The sequence below is a fragment of the Falco punctatus genome (genome assembly GCF_963210335.1).
Source record: "Falco punctatus genome assembly, chromosome: 3".
NCBI lineage: Eukaryota > Metazoa > Chordata > Aves > Falconiformes > Falconidae > Falco > Falco punctatus.
In genome coordinates, this window is record NC_137582.1 from 115,878,381 (window position 1) to 115,900,358 (window position 21,978).

General features: G+C 53.8%; 1 protein-coding gene across 1 annotated transcript in view; it reads left to right on the forward strand.

Annotated features, from left to right (window-relative positions):
• The window catches only part of RUNX3 (RUNX family transcription factor 3), a 61,388-nt gene that overhangs the window by 19,139 nt on the left and 20,271 nt on the right, over positions 1–21,978 (forward strand). Inside the window, exons 2-4 of the mRNA XM_080379198.1 lie at positions 1,442–1,686; positions 2,699–2,855; positions 7,626–7,730. Of these exons, the coding sequence (XP_080235324.1) occupies positions 1,442–1,686; positions 2,699–2,855; positions 7,626–7,730 (507 nt within the window). The remainder of the gene's footprint in view (positions 1–1,441; positions 1,687–2,698; positions 2,856–7,625; positions 7,731–21,978) is intronic.

The following is a 21,978-nucleotide window of genomic DNA, read 5'->3' on the forward strand; positions in this document are numbered from 1 at the left end:
TCAGGAAAAAGGGGGATATTTTTGCTGTTGGGGTTTTGGGGTTTGGGGTTTGGTTTTAGGGTTTTGGGGTTTTTTTTCCTTGTTTTAAGGAAAACTGCGTTTCACACCGCGCAGCCGGGAACGCTGCAGCCCGGCCGGCTCCGCTCAGACGGGGCCGTCCCGGTCGCTGAACGGCAGGGGCGGGCGGAGCTCAGCCCCGCCGGGAGCAACCGGGCAGCGGGGCCCCCCCGGCTCTGCCCCCGCCTCACCCCCCCGATTCTGCCCCCGCCCGCCCCTTGGTTCGGCGGTGCCGCGGCCGGGGCTCCGCGGGCAGCCGCGGAGCGGAGCGAACCGCCGCTTTCGTTCTCTTCCCGCAGAACCGGTGGCTTCGCCACGAATTTTCTCGCCAACGATTCCGGCCGGAACCGCCGGCCCTGCCCGCAGCCGCAGCCCCGGTGGAGCTGCCGGAGGCGCTGGGCGCTGCGGGCGCCCCGGGACGGCCGGGGATGGAGACGGTTGGGGTTTTTTTAGGGGGGGGCAAGCTGGGGAGCAGCGGTTTTCAGCGCAGGCCATGGGGCCTGCCGCCCCCCCTCCCCCTCCGTCGGGCACGCGTGTGCCGGTGGTCCCCAGTGCCTGCCCCAACGGCCCCCGATCCCCCCACGCTCCGTCCCGCCACGGTCGAGCCCCCGCGGGAGGCGGCAGCAGGAGCGCTCCGCGGCGGGGAGGCGGTGGGGCCGCGCTGCATCCCCGGCCGCTCTCGGCCTCGGCCCCAAACCGGCCCCATCGCGCCCCACAGCCCTCCGGCGGCGGCGGCTAGAAGCCACCGGGGCCCCGACGTGCGCCCGCCCCGCCGGTCCAGCTCAGGGGGAGGGCGTGGGTCCCTTTGGTCACGCCCCTTTCGAGGAGACCACGCCCCTCCCCGCATTTCCCCGCCCCTTCGCCCCTCAGGAGCAGGGTGGTGGGCGGGGAGAAGGCCCCCCGCGGCCCCTCCATTGGCGTGGCGCCCCGTCCGTCAGGGCGCGGCCCGCCCCCCCGGGGCCGGCAGTAAATACGGTACCGGGCGGCGCGGCTGACACTTGGGAGCTGGTTTCGGGGCCGCCCGGAGGAGGGGACCCGCTTGCAGCCGAGGGCGCCCGGCCGCGACGTGGCTCTGCCGGGGCTCCGCGCCGCCTTTCCCCGGGCGGGGCGGACGGGACCGCAGCGAAACCACCGGGAGCGAAGCCCGGAGCCGGGCGGGAGCGGACACCCCGCCCCGCTTTCCCCGAGCCGCCCCGCCGAGGACGGCGATCTGCCGGGACGGAGCGAGGCAGCGCGGGGCCCGGCCGCCGCTGCCCCCGCCGCGCCCCCCCGCCGAGCCGCGCCGCTGCCGAGCGGTGGGCACCGGGCCCCGCCGGGTCCCTCCTCGTCCCCCCCGGCCGCGGCGGCTCCCTGACGCCCGCCGTTGTGATGCGTATTCCCGTAGACCCGAGCACCAGCAGGCGCTTCACACCCCCCTCCACGGCCTTCCCCTGCGGTAAGATGGGCGAGAACAGCGGGGCGCTGGGGGCGCCCGCCCCGGGAGCCCGGGCCCGCCCCGAGGTCCGCTCCGTCGTGGATGTACTGGCCGACCACGCCGGCGAGCTGGTGCGCACCGACAGCCCCAACTTCTTGTGCTCGGTGCTGCCGTCCCACTGGAGGTGCAACAAGACTCTGCCCGTCGCCTTCAAGGTAAGCCGGGAGCTCCGGGGCGAGTTGCTGCCGGGCGGGTGGCCCCGGTGGCTCGCAGGGACCGGCTCTGTGCTTGCCCTCTGCCCCGACCCACTCGCCTCTTTCCCTCCACCCCTTTCGCTTCAGCTCGCTCCTGACATCACCTTCAAGGGAGCTCGGTTTATTATTTTTAATCGTCTCCGCATTGCCCCGCGGTCACAGCATCTTAGATATTCCGTACAGTTAGGAGCTCTCAGGCAACTTTGAAGTTTAATGAGAGTGGAGGTTAATTACCTTTCTGGGAGAGGGAGAGAGGCAGGGAAGGCAGATCTAATCTGCAAAAAAAAAGAAAGCGAAGAGCTGAAGCGTCGGCACCGGGCTGCGCTGCCCGGGCTCCCCGGCTCCGCTCCCGCGGGACGGCGTGACCCGACGGGGCGCCCCCGCGCCGGGCGCTGCCGGGGCTGGGCTGGGGGCAGCGGGGCTGGGGGGAGCGAAGCCGAAACCCAGCGGTGGGGGGAGCCGGGCAGGCCGGCAGCGGGGGCCCGGGAAGCCCGGCAGGGCTGCGGAGGTGGGGGTTGCCCACCGGGTCCTGGTGCCGGGGGCTCGGGGCTGCTCCCCGGGCCGGGGGGGGGGGGGGGTAGGGGGTGAGGGCTTTCCCACCCCCTCACCCGCGGGTTCCGCGCTCCCCGCCGCGGCCGGGCTGGGCGCGCAGCTCCGCGCTTGGCAGCGCTTTTTCCCCAAAAAATCAAACAAAAATAAAAGCACAAACACCCCCAGCGGGGCCGAACGCGGCCTGACCCCCCCGCCCTCTCCCGCGGAAGCCCCTCTCTCCCTTTAACCCCTTTTTTAACTCGTTTTCCCCGTTCCCCTCCGAGTTTTCAGCCTTTCTCGGGGGTTCGGCTTGCTTTTGGTTTTGCTTTGGTTTTTGAGGGGGAGGTTTTAGACGGGGCTGGGGGGGAGACACGCACACCGTAGGGCAGGTTAGTTCTGCCCGCAGTTAATTTTAGCCTAAAATTCTTTCGTCCTGCCCTAGGTCGTAGCCCTCGGAGATGTGCCCGATGGGACCGTGGTCACGGTGATGGCAGGGAACGATGAAAATTACTCGGCAGAGCTCCGCAACGCCTCCGCCGTGATGAAAAACCAAGTAGCAAGATTTAACGACCTCAGATTTGTTGGGAGAAGCGGCAGGGGTAGGTACCGGCCAGGAAATGGTTGCTTTTTTTTATTATTTGCCTTTTTGGAAAAGAAAACCAATATTGAGTTTTGTTTTGTTTTATTTTAAGGGCGGGTGGTTTCGTTGTTGCGGATTGGGCTTGTGTAGGGAGGAACCGCGCGGGATGCGGGAGGGATGCGGGAGCGGCGCTTCGTCTGCTGCCGTGGTGCGGGGGAAAAAAAACTTAAAACCCCCTTATTAATAAAACCTCGGCGGTGGGGCGAGGCAGCCCAAACTCAAATTCTGCCGAATTTCTCTCCTCAGCGAGGTAAAAGGAGGCGGTGTGTGCTCGGTGTGTCCCCTCCGCAGGTGAATGTGCTCAGGGGCAATAACCCACCTGGGCAGCTCGGTGGGTTTTGGTTGTTTTCTATTTTTTTTTTTAATTTGATTTTCACTTTTTTTCAAGTAAAATAATAGCCTGGTGCTTGGCATGAGGGGCATGCCGTGGGCAGGGTGCGGAGAGGCTCGGTCGGTCGGGAGATGCGGGCGCAGGGCAGTTTCACTCGTTTTCTCCACGCTTGTTGCATGGAGAAGTGGGACAGAAACGGAGCTTTGGGGCTGTAGAGGTTGGCTCTATCATCCAGCTTTGAACGGGTCACACTGCTGGGTTTTTCAAAACAAACCGTCAAGGGGATCGGGCTGTGCCATCGGGGGAGAGGGAAATAAATCCCCAAAATGCTGAACGCCAATGGGTGTCGGGGTGCCCTTCCCTCCTGACTGGTCCCTCGCAGACCTGAATTTCAATGAGTATCAATAGAATTTCAGCGTTTCATCGGCCTTATAAACGCTGCAGCTCGAAGCACTTAATTGTTCATTTAAACCAAAATAAGAATACTGTGTTTCAGTGACCATGTGGCAGCATTTTCTCAACGGCTTCGAACATACACGCACAATGTCAGATATATTTTGACTTCTCTGCATTAATTAAAAGCAGTGATGTTAGGAATTATTTGCATGTAATAACTGTTTACTTGTTCCTCTTTATGAAACTTGAATAGTTTACATTCTTTCATACATTTCCTTTTTCCTGTTGGCTCCTTCTCCATGTTGCAGTTTCTTTAAAACTCTGCACTTAACTGGTTGCAGGTTGATGGATGGAAAATGTTTTTCTTTTATGAATTAAGCTTTCATTTCTGTAATCAATTATTCTCTTAGACTCTTTTCTTTCTCTGTGTGTGTGTTGGGTTGGTTTTTTGGTTTTTTTTTTTCATCCTCCTTACACAAATTTCCAAACTGAATGCAACCCAATCTCAGCTTGATTCTTGAATTCATTATTAACTTAATTCCTTTGCATTCCCAAGCTCTGAATTAACAGTAGTTTACAGTTTTGGAAAGCACTTGGGTGAAGAGTCTCCTTCCTCGGGCAGAGTCCGGGCAAATACTCATTACAGCAGTGGAAAACCTCCGCTGCCGCTAACAGGCTTTGGCGTGGGGAGCGTAACTCAAGTGCTGAGTTGAATATTTTTTTTATATATCTATATATACATATTCTTGTGGGATGAGGCTGTGTAATATTTGCGAAGGCATAACCTTGTCAGGGCTCCCTGGGGCTGGCGTGAAGGCGGCGCAGTGGGGTTTTCTCGCAGCGTGAAGCGTGTGCTTAGCTCCCCGCGTACGGCCGTGCTGGCCCAGAACGGGCTCTTTCAAACCGATTTAGTGTGAAAAATCGTTTTTATTGAATTTTTATTCTGGGTGTCACACTTGCTTTCCCCTGTTTGGTTTAATCTCTGAAAGCCTGGTGCTGGTTGAATTTATTCTGGCAGAAATGTGGCTTCGTTGCAAAATGTTTTGGTGGAGCAGAGCTCTGTGTGTCTGGGTAGAAATGTTTGTGTAAATCCGATGTGTGGACGTGTGCATCTGTAAACACATGCGGTCTGCCCGCCGTGAGCAGCCCGTACGTGTGCCTGAGCTGCAGGAGCCCTGGAAAATTGGAAGCAGCGAGGCTCTCGTTTTGAAAACAGGACTTGAAATAGTTCAGATTTGGGTATTTTTTAGTAGTAACGTGTCTGGGATTGTTCCCCGGCACTGTGAGCTGGGAAGAACAAGTCCTTACGCCCTACCCCCCCACCCCTAAAATTACCATCTCCATGTGGAAGACAAAGGGAGGGAAGAAGGACCAGTTCCCCCCTGGCTTCACAAAAAAAAAAAAAAAAAAAAAAAATTAACCCCCCTTTTCTGCTCATTGTACTGTGTAAAATGAAAGCCAAGGCCAGCGGGGTGCTGTGATGCTGCTGCACCCCACCACCTGCTCTCCCAGCTGGAATAACCTCACACACACCCCCACCCCACCCCCCCGGAGCATCCCGTAGAGTCGTGCGTCCTCCCAAACCCACCCAGGAGCTGGGATCCAGCCCCACGCAGCCAGCGAACTGCGGCCGGGGCAGGGTGGGAATGAGTAACTTCAGCCCAGCTTCCCGAGAAGGCGGGAAATGAGTAAAAATGATGCTAAGTAATAATTGTCATTTTCGATTCGTGGGAGGATTTTTTTGAGAGCTGTTCAGAGACACAGAAACGGCCTGGCTGGCTCCACGGAGCGGCCGTCCTCCCTGGAGAGGGATTCCTGTCTGCAGCGAGCAGGGGTGGGGAACAGAAATGCAGGGAAATTATTTCACGTGGAGGATGAAAAAATTAAATTAAAAAAAAAAAATCAGATGCAGCAGCAAGTAGGGGAGCCGGGCACAGAGCTGCTGGGCTCCGTGTTCTGTGTCTCACGCTGGGCTTGCCTGCACGCTGCCTGCTCCCTCGCATGCAAAGGGGCTCCTTCCCTTGCCTCTCCTCCCGCGGAATTTCCTAAATAATTGCTCCTAATAATCCTCATCCCTGTGCTCTGGTTCTGCAAACGTTTTGCCAACAAATACTTCGTGTTGGTTGGGTTTTATGTGGCCGTGCAGGCGCCTGGGAGACTTCGTGCTCCGCAGGCTGTGGCAGCACGGCTCTTCCGTGCAGGTTGTCAGCGTGACAGTGGGGATTAAAATTGTATTTGGGAAGGTTAAAAAAAGAAAAGTCATTTTTGTGCAGAAAAATGAGCTGAAGGTTTGTGCGCTGTTTAGTCCTGGTTTAAATGCTGAGGCTAGGGAGGGATTGATGCTTGCTCTCTCCTTTAAAGCTCGATTTTTGCTGTTTTACTCCCTTCCCCATGACTCTCCCACCTGGGATAATTGCAGGATGTTCTCCAGCGGAGATAATTTCATTTTTTATGTGTATTCTTTTTTTCCTTCTAGCTGTATAAATACGATTTTGTTTTGCTATGGGTATTCTCAGGTTCAACTCTGTAGATAGGTGATGGTCAGGATCTGAAAACCCCTAATCCCTTTAGGGAAAAGGGAAAGGAGGTGGTTTCTTCCTGCATATATTTGTGAAATAAAGGCTGGAGGAGTTGAGGGCTATTGCACGGGCATTTCCAGCCGGATTCCTTCTGGGGTTTATACCTCTGAAATACTAGATACCTTTGAAATCCCACAGTGGTTGCTCTTGGGGGGCTGGTTAGAGTGGTTTGCTCCCTGGCGTTTGCAACCTTCCCCCTTTACCCTTTACTTTACCAAGGGATTCCTGAACCTTGGAGGCTGCGGGAGAGCAGAGGCATCGAGCAGGCGATGGCAGCCGATGATGGGCAAGGAGAGGGCAGAGGGTCTGGGGTGGGGGTGCTGAGGCCGCAGGAGGTGAATGGGTTTGGGGTCGGGGTGGGTGCTGGGAGAGGAAAGCAGGGTGGTACCAGGGTGCAGGTGTGATAACACCCTCCAGTGCCAAAACTGTGTTCAGGCTGCGGGTGGAAACTTGTTCTGCTGAGGCAAGGGGTCACTGTTGTGTTCTTGCAAAACTGGGGTCACTGTTGTGTTCTTGCAAAACTGGGCTCCCAAGAGCCTTTAGCTGCTCTACCATTTTTTTATATTTTTTTTTATTTAAAAAAAAAAAAAAAGATTACAAGCTCGGTGCTTCAAAAGCATCTCCAAAAGCCCCCATGATGGCATCTGAACTCTTTCCCAGCAGTAGGTTCCTGCTCTCTCGTCAGGGCTGGGAGCAGGGGATGGTCCCCGCAGCCAGCGGGACCACCTCTCTGGTGGCCACTTTGGTGGCCAAAGCTGGCTGGCTCTATTCTGGTTTTGTTGTTTCCAATTTCTGGCCCCCGTACATGGGTTGTGGGTGCCCATGTGACCGCGGCGCAGCTCCCCACCAAACGTCCCCAGGGTGGGTGCAGCCACAGGGCCAAAGCCACCAGGATTCCCCTGCGGATGCCAGCACCCATCACCTGCAGACCAATGCCATCTCACCAGCTTGCTCCTGCAGGACCATCCCATGGGTGCCAGGACCCAAATCAGTCCCCTGCAGAGAGGGTCCAGCATCCAGCATTGTGTGTCGGATTCCCATGGGAAAAGGGGAAGCATCCGGGAAAGCACCAGGAAGCTGCTGTGGGTGGAGGGGTCGATATGGGGACAGGGCAGGGGGGACTGGGGACACAAGTGACTTTTCCATCCAGGAAGGTCTTGGCTCCCGCTCTGAACCGGGTCCAAGCCTGTCTCTGCTGCAGCCAGCTGAACCCCAGCGGGAGCCGGCCGAGCTTTGTGTCTCGGCAATAATGTCTCATAAAATTAAATGATGTGTGTGTTGGAGTTCGGTGGATGTGGATATTTGTGTCTGAGCTTGCTCCAGCAGGAGCCTTTCGCTCCCACAAGGGCTGAACCCACATGAATACCCTCATTTCTCTCGTTGATTTGTGTTTTTATTTTTTTCCCCCCTTCGCCCTCCTTAGGAAAAAGCTTTACCCTGACGATCACCGTCTTCACCAACCCCACCCAAGTCGCTACCTATCACCGAGCCATTAAAGTGACCGTAGATGGACCCCGGGAGCCACGAAGTAAGTGATGTGTTTTATTTGGCAGCCGCTGAGCAGCGAAGGGGGCGTGCAGGGGGCTGAGCTCTCTGTGGCCAAAGGATGCAGGATGCCCCTGCAGCCAGGCAAAGCCAGGCAGGGCAGGCATCGTTTGCAGCGTGCAGGGCTAATGAGCTGGCATTGGCGTGGCCGAGAGAGCCCGTGTGACTCGGCTCCTTTTATTTTCTCTGCATGGCAGAGCATGGCGTGGGTCCCTGCCTGCTGCCTGCTCTTGTTGCACTCCGTATCCCATCGTGGAGGGATGGTTTTATAGGTCCAGTCTGCTATAAACGGGTGGGATGTGGGATGTAGGGAAAACGCTTCGGGCTTCAACAGCAAAAATACAAAGAGCTTGCACCTGGTGGCGTGCAGGGCATCGCTGGCGAGGATGCAAAGCCAGAGGTGCTGTGCCTGGCTTTGGAGGCTGGTTTGCTGATTCTTAAGCTAAAAATGTTTGCAGGTTTCCTCCGTCCTGTGCTTGTATTTGCCTGTCTGTCCGCACGGGCCCAGGAGAGCACCTTCCCCTTTTGGTTAGCGGTGGTTTCGTTTTTGGGTTGTCAAAGGCTCTGACCGGCAGTGCCCGCGGCCGGGGGCTGCGCTGCTTGAGAAAACCAAAGAGACGAGTCAACCGCAGAGATGTCTTTCTGTTTTGATCGAGTAGGTGCTCCTGGGTGCAGGACGGTGCCTCCTGGCTGAGGGTGGCTCTTGGTGAAAGCGGCTGTGAATTGCCCTCGCTGGGTTGGTTTTTGGCATCGGGCTGGTTGGAGCTCACCTTGGCATCGCCCGTGATCCGAGGAGTGCAAGGAAAGGCTCCGGTGGCATCAGTGAGGGAGCTTTCCTTTTGTCACAAGTAGGATTTGCTCTATGGAACCTCCTGTGTGGTGGGGCCTTGTCCCCAGGGCCTCAGTCTCCGGCTTCTTGCTCCCACTTTGCCTTCCTGCTCGCTCAGCACCACCCTGGGGACTATAAAGCAGAGTTTGTTCCCTTTGCGTGTAAAGCTGTCAGTGCCCAAATTGAAGGGAAACTGTTTGATCGTTCTAAATATGCTTTAGAAAATATTTTCTGTTGATGCTGTCGTTGGGCCATCGGTGCCCCTTGATGTCAGGCCAGGTGGAGGTTGTTACCTCGGTGAGGGAGTTTTATTTGCTTCGGGGTTTGTTGGATTTTTCTTCCCCCTTGATTTTTATTTTGGAGCGTGAAAAGCTTTACAGGAGCCTGTCGAGCCGCCGGGCTGGATTTGCAAAGCTGGAATCCAGGCGATGCTGTGCTGTTGGTTTTTCTTTTAAGCCAGAAACACAAGGCAGGTCCCTGTTGTGGGGCTGTGGCAACAGGCAAACGTGGGTCGTGGTGGGTGCTGCAGCCACCAGGAATGGGCTCAGCCTGGGGCTGGGAGGGGAAAGCAGGGAAGGGTTGGGCAGGGAGTTTCACAACTCTTCCAGGTCAGGAATAGAAACCAGGTCTCCTGACTCTTGGCTCAGCCCTTTATCTGCTGCATCAGATCGCCTTTCTAATAATAATAATAATCAGGAATACATAAATAATAATACAAGGTAAGATAGTCGCTACTCTGAGCGTTTGGTTTGCTCTGACTTCACCAATAGCCAGTGCTCGCCAAACCCCTGCTGAATCATACCTGCTCCTCCTGAATTTCAACAGCTCGGCTGATCGCTCCCGATCTTTCATTTACATTTTCTGATACAGAGGCGACGGCTTCCCAGCCAGACGGGGAGCTGGGGGGCTGAGCCGTGGGCATGCTCACCCTCTGCTCTTTGGGTTGGGGCCATGCCTCTGTTTGGCATAATTAAGCAAAACTGGAGGATGGAGCAGCTTGCCCTGCCTCTGCCTCGGTGTGCCTGAGGGATGCCCTCCCTGGGATGCCGTCCTGCCCTGCAAGGTCAGCAGTTTACTGCTTTCTTTTTCTTTTTTTTTTTTTTTTTTTTTTCTCTGATTTGTGGACCTCAAAATGTTTGTGCTGGGGTTGTAGGCACCTTGAGGAGGACTGTGTGGTGGTTAGTTGCTGCTTATGCCCTTAGCTTGTGTGGACACCAAAGGTTGATCTCTTCCCCCATCCCTACAGCCCATAAATTGCTGATTGAAGGAGTTTAGACCCAAGTTGTGGGGCTTTTTGTATTTTTTCAGATGATCATAGACTTGTTGGCAGTGAAGGTCATATTTTGACTTTTAGTTTGTCCCTGGGGCTTGACTATGTGATTGATGAAAATGCAGTGTCTTGCACCGGATGAAAAAAAAAAATAATTTAAAACAGTCTTTTTTTTTTTTTTTTTTTTGGTGCCACAGTTTGGTTTGCGTTTTCTAATGAACATGAAATTTTAAAACATATAATTACATAATGCCCTTTGCCCTTCCCTCTCTGCAGTCCTCTGCAGAAACCCTTGGTGTGGAAATACCGGCTGCAAGATGACCTGGGCTCCTTCATGGAAAACCACCGTGGTTTTCCTGGTTATCCTGCCACTGGGTGGCTCTCCGGCATAGCACCCCTTGGTGCGCCGGTGGGTGCCAGCAATGGGAGCCGATAGAGCCCAGTAATAACCAGTAATAACCACCTTTGGCCAAACACCATGGCTCGCGCTGCCATCCCCTGCTTGGCTTTGAGAGGCGAGAGCTGCCAGGAAGAACTGCAATTTTTATGTGTGTGTATATATATGTTGTATACACTTTTAAGCATATACGTATGTAAATGCATACGTATGTGTGTATATATCTGCATGTATATGTGTGTGCATAAAAATATATGTGTTTTTTTTCACCCTTCTCGGCTGTAGTGTTCAAATGAGTGGGACACAGTGTGTGTTGGCTCCTGTTGAGCAGGATCAGTGCTGGCTGGGACTGGAGGCTGGATGTGGGGCTGGCGTGAGTGGGCAGAGAAGCACCCTTAATGTGGAAAGAATTGGCCATTTGTCTTGGTATCCTGGGAAAGCCCTGGGCATCGTCTTCTCAGATGCAGTGAAATTCCTCCAGCAAACGTTCTTGTGGGGTTTTTGGGCCAGAAAGGCGGCTGGGCTCCACGCCCCACCTCTGAGCATCCCATTCATCTTCCACTCCTGTCCCATCGCTTCATCTCAGCCCTTGAGCAAGTCTTTTAACTAAAGCTGCACCCAGAAAAACTTCTGAGGAGTTTAAATTGAGTTGAGATGGGGGAGAAATCGCAGGGAAGCGGAGAACAACCAGAGCCCCTTGTGGGGCTGGGGGATGAAGCCGGGGGGGCGGGGACCAGGAGAGCTGGACCATGGTGTTGAGGACCCCCAAGCACATTCCTTTGAAGGACCCACGGCCAAGCGAGGAGCAGTGCCAGGGCTGATAAAGTGGTGGCTTTGGCCGAGCCGCTCTCGGCTGCGCTGCCGCAGTCCCTGAGCATCCCCAAGCCATCAAGCAGCTCCCTCCCAGAGTCCTGCTCCCTCCCAGATATAATTTTTTTTTTTTTTTTGCATGCTCAAGCTCTTTCTGGGTTAGATCTGGAGAGAAAAAGGACATTCTGTCAAGTTGGCACCTTAGCTCTAAACAAATAGCGCAGCGGGTGCCAAGTGTTGACATACTTTGTACAAACAGGAAGTAATAAAATATTTGAACTTCCTGTGGAATTTCCTTCTTTTTTTTTCCCCTTTCTCTGCAGTTCTTTATTTAGCAAGAACCCAACTCAGCCGAGCTGCAGCCCTGGTGCAAAGCCCTCTCGCATCCACAGCTGCTTGCAAAATAATCCACAAGAAGCAGAACATGGAAAAATGAATAGCTGGAAGCTATACAGGGATGTTTAGTCTGTTCCTGGGTAAATGGGAGCATCTCCAGGGCCTCCCCCATCACACCCACCTGCTGGCTGCCTTCCCTTTCCCTTTCCTTCCCTTCCCACTGCTCTCGCCTTCTCTCTGCTGTCACTTCTGCTCTCCTCCTCCCGGCTCCCCTTTGCAGCACCAGCCCCTTTCTGCCCATCTCCTGGGAACTCTTGTGCAAAGTCTCTTTCTCTTAATTTTTTTTTTCCTCTCTTTAAATGCCTTTCCCCCCATCCTTGACTCTTTTTTTTTTTTTTTTTTCTTTTTTTTTTTCTGCCATTCCATCTTCCTTAACCTCTCTCCCTCCTTCCGAAATCTCTTCTTCCCTTAACCCCTTGTTTCTGATTTCTATCCCATCCCTGCTGTCCTGGCCGCTGTGTTGAGGAGGAAGGGCAGAGCAGGAGGACTTGATCACTCACCATAACCCTTGTGGGGAAGCACATCTATACTCAGCCGCACTCGTTTGGGCTAAACGCATCCCTCTGGCTGCGAGCATGCACCGAGCCCTGTGTGCCGATGCCGGTGTGGTGGGAAGGGGTGCAAGGCAGCAGCGCTAGGATATGCAGAGTCTTTTCTGCTTACACGGTGAGGGCTTGGACCACATTGAGTTTAAAATTGCTTTCTGAGGTTCAGTGCTGCCGAAGTTTGTGTGAACAGAGCTGGTTTTCTTCCCCTGGCCAGCAAAGAAGGAGAGTGGAGGAGGGAGCGGGATGCTGGAGCGAGGCACTGGGTGCTGCAGCCCTTGCCTGGCACCACGGACCTCCCCGCTCTTACGTTGCGGTTTAATTTTCTCCTGTCCTGTCCTGAATGATGAAACAGGTGTGAGGAAGGGAGGGCTGTAGCCTGGGTTTCCCTGTCTGAAGAGCATGGGGCAGTAGGGTCCCTGTGTATCCCCCCCTTGTCACCCACTTGGCCACAGCAGCAGCGCGAATGCTTGTGGCGGTGCTGGGTTTTGGTCTCTTCCTGCCCTGCTTGTTTCAGGTGTGTGTCCCAGATTTGGTGCTTTCAGTCGTGTCCTCGCTTGGTGTGACAGGACCAGCGGTGTGTCCCCACCCTGCAGCATCTGCTGGCTCGGGCAGCAGGATGGAGGGGGCTTGTGGCTGGGCTACCACCAGCCAGGCAAGAGCATTTCGTATCCCTTCTCCCACCGTGTTGTCCCTGCAGGGTTTTTCTGGTGGGTCCCCATCCTCCACAGGCACAAATCCCCTCCGTGCTGCTCTTCCCTCCCCAGTAGGTTTCCTCCCCTCCATGTCCCTGGGGAGGGAGCAATGGGGCCAATGCCAGGAGCGGTGCCACCCCACAGGGGACACTCCAGCGGCCACTGCTCCCAGCGTGGCCCTGAGCACCCACTGCCACCTCGCGCGGCACGTAGCCAGTGGGTAGAAAGGCTTCTCACCTCCCACGGCTCTGAGTCGTTTCCAAGAACCGCTGCTTTTTGCTTTCATATTTTTGAGAGCCTCAGCTGGGTGAGGGTTTCCCTCCCCACCTGACCCCCGCATGTGACATCAGCCTGAGCTGCAGCCTGGCCCCATGCTCTCGGCTGGGAAATTAAGAGTTTGGGATTTGCAAAGGGTGGAAACTCCCTTGTCGGTGCCTGTGCAAGGTGTTTGTGATATCTGTGTCCCCAGGGTGCTGGCAGGCAGTGGGTGCGAGGCTTTGGCTTGGGTGCTGGCTGCCCTTGAGTGCCTTATGCATTGGGGGTCTTGGCTTCAAGTATGGGGTAAAAAAAAAAAACAAACAAAAACAAACCTGGAAGAAAGATTGACTGTACAGGGGAAAGTCCTGTCCGTAAATCCAGCCTGAAAATAGCTTTGTCACTCAACAGCAGCATCCTGGGGTGGCTGCGGGAGGAGGGGGCACCCAGAGCTGGGGCACCTGCTGCAACGGCATTTCTTCCAGCAGCGCTTGCACTGCCCAGGTGGCAATCAGGGAGGAGAAAGCGTTGTATCAGCACTTACTGGGGATGACACATACCTTGCTGTGGCTTCTCTATCCATCTCGAGGCCGTGCTGATAAAAGCAGCACCCTGAACCACCCGGTCCTGTGTCGGACCCGCCAGCCCGGACACACCTCGGCACCGCTGCCCACACACCCCTATCTCGCTGCCTCCATCTCTGTTCTCATCCCACGCCCAGCGCCTCGCTGGCCCCAGCTCCCCGCATCCAGGTGCATCTGCCAACCACCCTGAAAAGCCTCCCTCACTTTTTTTTTTTTTTTTTAATTTATTTAAGGTGTATCTGAATTCATTTTTCTTGAGCTCAGAGGAGTCTGTGCGGTGGGTTTGGTGTTTTGGTTTTTTTCTTCCTTTTACTCCTAGTGGATGCTCCGGTTTGAGGCTAGAGAGAAAAATGGTGCGCAGGACCGTGCTAGCAAGGCAAGTGGTCCCCCCGCTGCTTTCCCCATCTCTCGTGGCTGTAGATGAGTCTGAGATTTACTACCAGAAACAGCAAAAACTGAAACCCCGTTTTACTTAGGGAAGGGAAAAGAGGTGCAATATTTCACCCCGTTCATCAGAATAAGCTCTGCAGAGACCCCACTATGCTGCTGACAACCAGAAATCACCAGGCATCCCCTGTAAGATGATGCTGCCCTAGTTTGAGCCTCCCATCCTGCCAAATATAATCTGCAGATTTGGGGCACGGAGGTGTGGGGCCAAGCACCTGGGTTTTGCATTTGCTGTGGGATGTGCTGGGATGCTTCAATGCTTTAATCGGGACAGTTGCACATGTGGAATTGGTCAGCTCGTGTGGAACTGATCCACGCGGTCAGCGGTCACTCCTCAACACCATCTCAGCACCGGGCTCGACCCCCAAACCAGCTCTGCTCTGCTCCGCAGCCCCCAAGCGTGGCAGGGGTGTTTATTGGGAGGCGAAGGCAGCTTGCCCAGAGCGGAGGCTGTGCTGTGGCTGGGGGAGGCTGAAGAGCAGAGTCGGCCCCTCTCGCTGTGGCAGGGTTCAGATTTGGGGGGTTTCAGAGGTGGGGGCTTCCCCGTGGCATGGACTTCTGTGCTCCTGTTTGTTTTTCCTGGGATACAGCAAACTGGATTCCTTTAGCAGTATCGTATTTTCATGCCTTCGTGGCTTAAATGCCATCAAAAGTATAAAATGATGTGTTTAATATATTGCAGCAGTGGTTATTTCCTTGCTCACTTTGGGGTTGCAATGTCTTTAAAAGCACTGATGGATTCTGGGGAGATTTGTGCCTCCTTGGTAATTGCTTGTAACTGAGAGCATCTCTTTAGGGCTTCTCTCGTTTGCACCGTTTTGAGGGGGGGAAAAAGAAAGATGGAGCAGAAACATGCCCGTTACCTTTGAGGAAAGTGACTGATCCATTAGTTCCCATCCTGGCCCTGCCGTTGTGCTTCACGGAGGGGAAATTGTGGCACTTTTGGTAAAGACCGAGCCGCTCTCGGGGAGGAGCAGGGCCGATGCCGGGAACCCCACGGCAAAGCTGTCGGTTGCCCCCGCAGCCTGGTGGGGGTTTTGTCCGACCCGTCTCAGGATGCTTTGTTGCGTGGACCTGCGTAAATCTTGTAGGTTTGTGTAAATCCACACCGTGCTTCCTCCGCAGGGCAGGGGAGGAGGGGGATAAAAAAGGCTGTCTTACAGTTTTGTTATGATTTGAAACAACTCTGAGAGGAGACGGGGACCTGGAAGAGCTCGGTGGGGTGTGGGAAGGTGTGGGGCAATGCATCGTGGCTTTCCAGGATGCCAGCTTCATGAATCTGGAGAAATAAAGTAAAATCTGTAGCTCTCCCATTCCAGGGACACGGGGAAATCAGGATCTACCAAGCAGCAGCCGCAGGTGCGAGTCAGTGAAGGACAGTCTAAAATAGCTGAGGATGAAGAAGAGGGAGTGGGGCAGGTGGGTGGGATTATGGGATGGGAGCCAAAGAGGAGCAAGGGCAAAATGATCCCCTGCTGCCGTGGTCCTACAGGCAATTTTGAGACACCCCCCCCCCCAGGCTGTGGTGTGCCTAGGGCACTGACATCCTGTTTTTGCTGCGCCTTTTACCCTCAGAGATTTGATACGGCTTTGGCAAGTGCTTGGAGAAGGGAGAATAAATTATTAGAGGGTCTTGTGCTTCTCAGAAGCTCAAATAGAGACCCAGGACGGGGGCTGCGTTGTGCCAGTATTGTACGACTTCAGATCTTTATCTTGGCAAAAAGGCTTCCTTGTGGGGATACATAAAACTTGAACTTGAGAAGTTTCTGTAATTAAAAGCAGGCTCAGTGCTGAAGTGCTCCCGTGGGGTGATAGTTTTGGGTATTATTAGGGTCTTTTGTTTTATTCCCCTGCTTGTCCTTAGCTAGATATAAATACACAGACATTTCCCAGTTTGTCCGGGAATTAGTAAAAAAAAAAGAGGAGGGGGGGAAAATGGTGACGAAAAAGGAAAAATACAAGGGGGAAAAAAAAAAAAGGAAAAAAAATACAGCTAAATCAATCAAACCAACAAGATCATTTAAATAAATAAATGTCCTCACCACTTCCTGGACAGTTATTTGTCGATGTAAAATTACTATAATTTGTTCTAATTTAAAATGCGGTGCTTAAAATACGCTGATTTCCCACTTCTGGAGATCAGTCCTCTTCCCTGGGGAGGAAGAGGAGGAAATCCTGAGCGACACTTTCTCACTTCCTCGTGAACTCTCTGCCCTGGATGTGCTGCAGCCGTCTGAGGTGGGTGTTTGAAGAAACCCGGGGGGCTCCGTACAACTGCCTGGGGGCTTCGGCATCACTCCTGGGGGCTGGTGGGCGACCTGCCATGGTGCTTCCCCGCCGTGGCCCAGGCGTGATATCCGTGGGGATACCAGGCTAATCCCAGCCGTGCTCCAGCCTTTAGTTTTGCCAGATGGAGCCTGTGGGTCTCTGCTTCTCCCCACGTTGTTCCAGCCCTGTGGGGGGCCCTACCTGGAAGAGCAACGGGCTCTGGATGGGCCATAGGCTTTTTGGGGGTGTGCTGAAACCAGGCAGGCACAGGAAATTCTCAGTGAGAATGCCAGGGATTGTAATATTTTAATTTTATCACTGTTTTTTGTGTTATCCCTTCAGCTGCCATTAGGGTTGTTGGCGCCCGGGATGGGGCACTTGCATGGACGGTGCCCACGAGCCCCGGCCGCTCCGTCCCTCCTGCACGGGGACTGTTCAGCTCCATCTCACCTTTCCCTGTCCCGTTTGCGTTTTGGATGGAGACAAATGAAAAGCAAACGTGGGCGGGCTGGGAGGGTGGCACGGCATCGGTGCCACCACTGCGCACCCCACCAGGCAGCTTGAGGGGGGCACGGTGCGCTGCCTGCTCTCATCCCCCATCTGCCAGATCCCTGAAAAACCTCCGTAACACCCCGTGAACCGGGGCCCTGGCAGTGAGCGGCTGGGCAGGAGGCAGAGGACAGGGTTGAACCCGCATCTCCTGGAGCACGGAGGAGGCCCAGAGGTGGTGGGGCAGCAGCTGGCCCAGGGTGGGGAGCGATGAGGAGGTGCCGGCGCGAGGCTCGGGGCTCTGCGTTGGTGCAGGAGCCCTTGCAAATCGGTACTTGCTGCGAAGGAGGGTTTCTCTGTTTGTATTCCCATCGCTAATGTGTTTTGATCCCAGCGGGGAAATTTGCACCCTTTGGTATCTGCCGAGACGTTGGTGTATCTGCCGAGACGTCCAGGGCATTGTTTTCTTGCAGAGGCAGTTCGGACGCTGTTGATACATGCATCGAAAGCAATTATGTTAAACTACCTCCTCCTCTAATTTCTTATAGGCACTGCTATCCAGTTAACCCCTTCGGGGTCCAGTCCTGCAAAGACAAGGCGAGGGGGAATTGGGGCTCTAGGGGTGGGTGGATAAATATCCCCCCGAGAGAAAAGCAGCCCAGCACTGGGTTTGTGTGGGTCGGGCCTTGCAAGACCCCCCAGCGTCATGCGGGACCCGCTCGCCCCTTGGCAGGGCTCGGGGAGCCCCAGGGGATGCTCAGGTGCCAGGGGCTTGCACAGCATTCCCTGGGGAAAGCAGAGCAGGGACAAAGGTTGCCCGACAGTGCTCAAAGCAATGGGTGTGCATCACCTGAGCCTTTGGTGTTACAGCTCCAGGCTGTCATCCCGGCCTCAAAAGAAGTATTAATAGAGCAACCAAAATTATATGGGCTCCGGTAAATTCACTCCTCTAATTATTTTATTTGCCCCATATAGTAAATTCCACCTCTCCTTTTATAATCACTTGGTGCATAATAACTTCAAGATCATTTCACTTAAAAATGACCAGTATTTTCTAAGTGAAACGCTATTGGGAGTCAGAATGGGGAAATTATTTTTGCTTGCATTGTACAAAGAAATCTTTGTTGAAATTGGTTGCAACACCTCCCGCTTTTGAAAGCTTCGGGAAAACCCCAGGGCACAATTCTCAGCTGGGGTGGAAGAAGCATACCTGCCTCTGCTCTGGCTTTGAAAATAAATCAGAATTGAAGAAGTGGGCATTGATAGTGTATTTGGAAGAGGTTAAAATGGAGCAAAAGGATCCTGTGGTAGATGGGGAATGTCTGGAGAATTAAATTTCACTGAAGGCTTCTTCCAGAAGGATGTCGGTGGTGTTTCGATGCTGGGCACAAGGGTGAGTTGTGCCAGGTGTTGTACAAATAAATAGCAAAAGAAATTCCCGCTGGGTCCAGCGGTACGGCCCAAAGGGAGCTGTGCAAAGGGGCAGATGGGCTGGGATGGCTTGCAAGTGATGGGACACGTCAGCACTAAAATTTGTATTTTAGTACAGTATTTGTAAGCACTGCGGCAAGGATGTTGGTGAGCTTCGCTCCTTTGCAAAGGGGCAATGTTTTACCCCGTGCCTCAGTTTACCCGTTTGTAAAGCAGATCTAATAATTTGGTGGGCAACAGGTGATGCAGGAGCACTGCATGTGTGTGGAGGTTGTTGTCAGTGAGAATTTATCATGCTGTAGCTGAGGCTGCATGCGGCAGGGTTATCAATGAAGTGCAGCCCTGCTTCCCTCGGGTGGGATTTGCAAGCTCGGAGAGACGGTGCGAAGGGTCACAGATTGGAAAAGGGCGGGGGGGGGGGGGGGGGGAAGTCAGTGCTAAAAGGCAAGTTTCATTTCAGGGAAGACAACAGCTAAAGGACCAGAACTATCAAACAAAACCACAAGATCACATCAGATGTCAGGGCAGGACACATCTTGTTTCTCCCTCTCGAAAGGGCTTATCAGCACAACCAATCACTTTAATGATGTGGCAGAGGGAGGAAGAGGATTTGACTCAGAGTGAGACGAAATGTAGTTCCTAAGACCCTTCTCTTCCGCTGCCGGAGACCAGTCACCTGTTCTACAATCAGCCAGAGATAAATCATATCCTGCAGCGGAAGGTGCTTAGACATGATTTTGCATTATTTTATTTTACTCTTTCCAGTGAATCTACGCGCTGTAGTGTGAGAGGAGGGGACAGGGGAGGAAGAAGAGGGACCGAGCAAGCAGAGAGCATCCCCGGTGCCTGTCTCATCCTCTGAGCCCTTGCACCAAAGGCGATGGCAGCAGGAAGGTGCTGAGCAGCTCAGCCCCGTGCTGCTGTGCCTCCCCGCACGGAGGTTCCCAGCTGAGCACATCCCGAAATTGCGTGCAGGAGCCGGCAACAGCTCGGCAGCCCCGGAGCCTGGCACAGCCCCTCTGCCTGCAGTTAGCTCATGCACAGCTCCGCTTTTTTGGCTTTGGAAGAGCGGTGTTGCAGAAAGGATGAAGGGTGCTGTGCAGGTCACGTTGCTCTTGGGCTCTTGCTTCCACCGTTGTGCTGTGCATGCTGGCAAAGCTCGGCAGGAGCCGTAATTATCGGACATACCAGCCAGTCTCTGGAGATGGAGCTTGGAGCTTAATCCTGGGATCGGGGGATATTAGCATTCAAATGTCAGGGCTCAGCTCCAGCTCTGTCCTAGGGTGAAGGGGAAACCCAGCACTCGAGATCCTCAGACCCTGAGAAAGTTTGGGTCTGATCTGGGTTACTGAGAGCTGCCATAGCCAGCTGGCTGCCCGGCAGCCTCGCGGCGTCAGGTACAGCTCATACCCATTAGCTGTACCACATTCCTTGCACAGGTCTGAACCCAGCAGATGGTCCTCCCCATCCTGGGCAGAGTATCCTTAGCCAGTGTCACCCGAAGGAATTTGATGTGCTTGCCCTAATGGAACAGGTTATTAACTGGGAAAAACCAGCTATACTGGTACCACGCAGGTCCCATTTCAAGTTGTTAGATAGCAGGCATTAACTCACTGTAAATTGGCATCACTCCACTGATCTAGGTAGTGACAGCTAATACATGCAGTTGAAAATCTGATCTCAGACGTGACTGAGGCAATACCAGATGGATGTACTTGAGATCCGTCTCCTTTCTCCCAAGCACCCAGCTTTGAAATCTTTGAATCGGGGGGTTTTGCCTAATTCCATGAGAACTGGACCACAGCCCATAAATGAATTTTGCTTCCTGGAAATGGGAGCAACTGCAGAGAAGTCAGCGAGGTTGGTGGTTTTTGCACCCTGGTATGAAAGCTGCTGTATTTCCCACAGATCTGCACCAATCTCCTGGTTTGTGACACCCGACGTGAGATTTTCAGGTCTGCAAATCAAAACTTTTAAAACCCACCTAATTCACTCTCTTGTCTCAGCGTCAGGCTTTCAGAGGTCTTTAAGGATGGAAGGATGCAGGAAAGCACTTGCAGGGGTTTTTCTGCAAGGCATGAGTGGGCTAAATGCTTAAACCTGACAAATTTTACCGAGTGTATCGCCGAGAGTGCCCCCAGCTTTCCCTGTGCTGTAAAGTGTTTTAGGTATCTTTGCATATCTAGAAAGACTCCGTCTCCCTTCTGAAACCCTGGGAATGGGGAGCCGTGTCCTTCAGGAATTTGTGCCGAAGGTGATTGGAAATTTGGGCGTGATGTTCCTTTTGATTTGAACATGGGCCACAGCTCTCGCATCCCAGGAGCTTTTGGAACTGCTACCCTAGATTTCTGTTTAAATAACTGAATTAATGCCCTGCTTTGTTTTCCTTCCCGAGGGCTTAGTTTTGGGGTGTCCCAGTGCAATAAAGGACCACAACAGGATTTAGCAGGAGCTGCCCCACTTGCAAGGGCTCCCGTGGCAGGGTGGGCAGGGAGAGAGGCAGAGGCAAAGTCAAGGGACTAACCCAGAAGCGAGAGGAGATTAGGGGCTTGCAAAGGCAGCTAATCAATACCAGGCTGCCTAGAGCGAGCATCTCTGCCGCTGCTGGAGCTTCAGACAGTAAAAAACCTACTGTAAATGCAACATATCTCTGTGCTTCCTGCCAGCTGGCTGGGAGCCAGCCTATTTCCTTCAAAAAGAGGGATATTTATTTTCATCCTTTTAGAGGCAGCCAATTCATCTCAGACCACCACCAGCTAAAAAAGCTTTATAAATTAGCAGCTTGCATTTTTTTTTTTTTTTTTTTTTGGTAATTCTCTCCCCCACCCCCTTAAATATTATTTTCCTTTCGTTGTTCAAGTCGGTGTAAATCCTCTGCCAGGACATGCGAGCCGAGGCGCATTGCGACACACTCCCCTTTCTCTCCAAGCTGGAGAAAGACAGTAGCGGTAGTGTCTCACGAAAGCCAGAGGAAACCAAAGCAAAGCCTCGCCGTGACTGATTCTCTTTCCAAATGGCGTAAGCAGGCCAACTTCAAACATGTGAATAACGAGTTATCTGTGCTTGACTTTGTTCGGCAGCAGAAGAGACAGTTCCTTCTAATGTTTTCCTCCTGTGAACTTCTGGGCTTCAGCGTTTCGAAGCCGGCTGAAGTAGCGTTGGCACTGGCTGGCTGCTGCTGCTCACTGGAGCTCGGTGGAGATCTCCACCATCCTCTGTGGAGACATCATGTTTGAGTTCCTTCCAGCTGTGGACAGCCCAGTTCCCATCTCCACGCTGTCCTCCCCTCCCTCTTCCACTGGCCATGGGGCTCCACCAAGTTCTTCTCGGCTGGGAATGCCCTATGGCGAGTCTCGAGCCAGAGGTGGGTTTCCAGGGAAGACCTGAGGGATGCTCATGTGTTGTGTTATAGGTATGCAAAGATGAAACCACCCCAACATCTGCTGTAAGGGACAGACCTGCTGTTCCCATAACGTGGGCGTTTCACATGTGGCTTGTTTCTGGAGCACATGCTGGGACTTGATAGTCTCGCCGATTCTCAGACTGGGAAAAAATTCAACCCTCTGTAGAGGATTGGCGCGTCTCTCTGAAGTACCTATTTTGAGGGCTACAAGAGGGATTTGAAAGGTGTTTTTGTGCATTGAGATGGAGTTTTATCCACTGCTGATTGCTTTCTTGTGGTCCGTTCTCATAGACGTGTAGAGACTGAGCCGCTGGGTTGCACGCAGCGTGGCTGCGCGGGCTGCTCCTGGTGAGCTCCTTCGTGGTGAAGCCGTGGAGTTTGGCTGTTACTATTTGAGCAGAGTCTCGGGTGG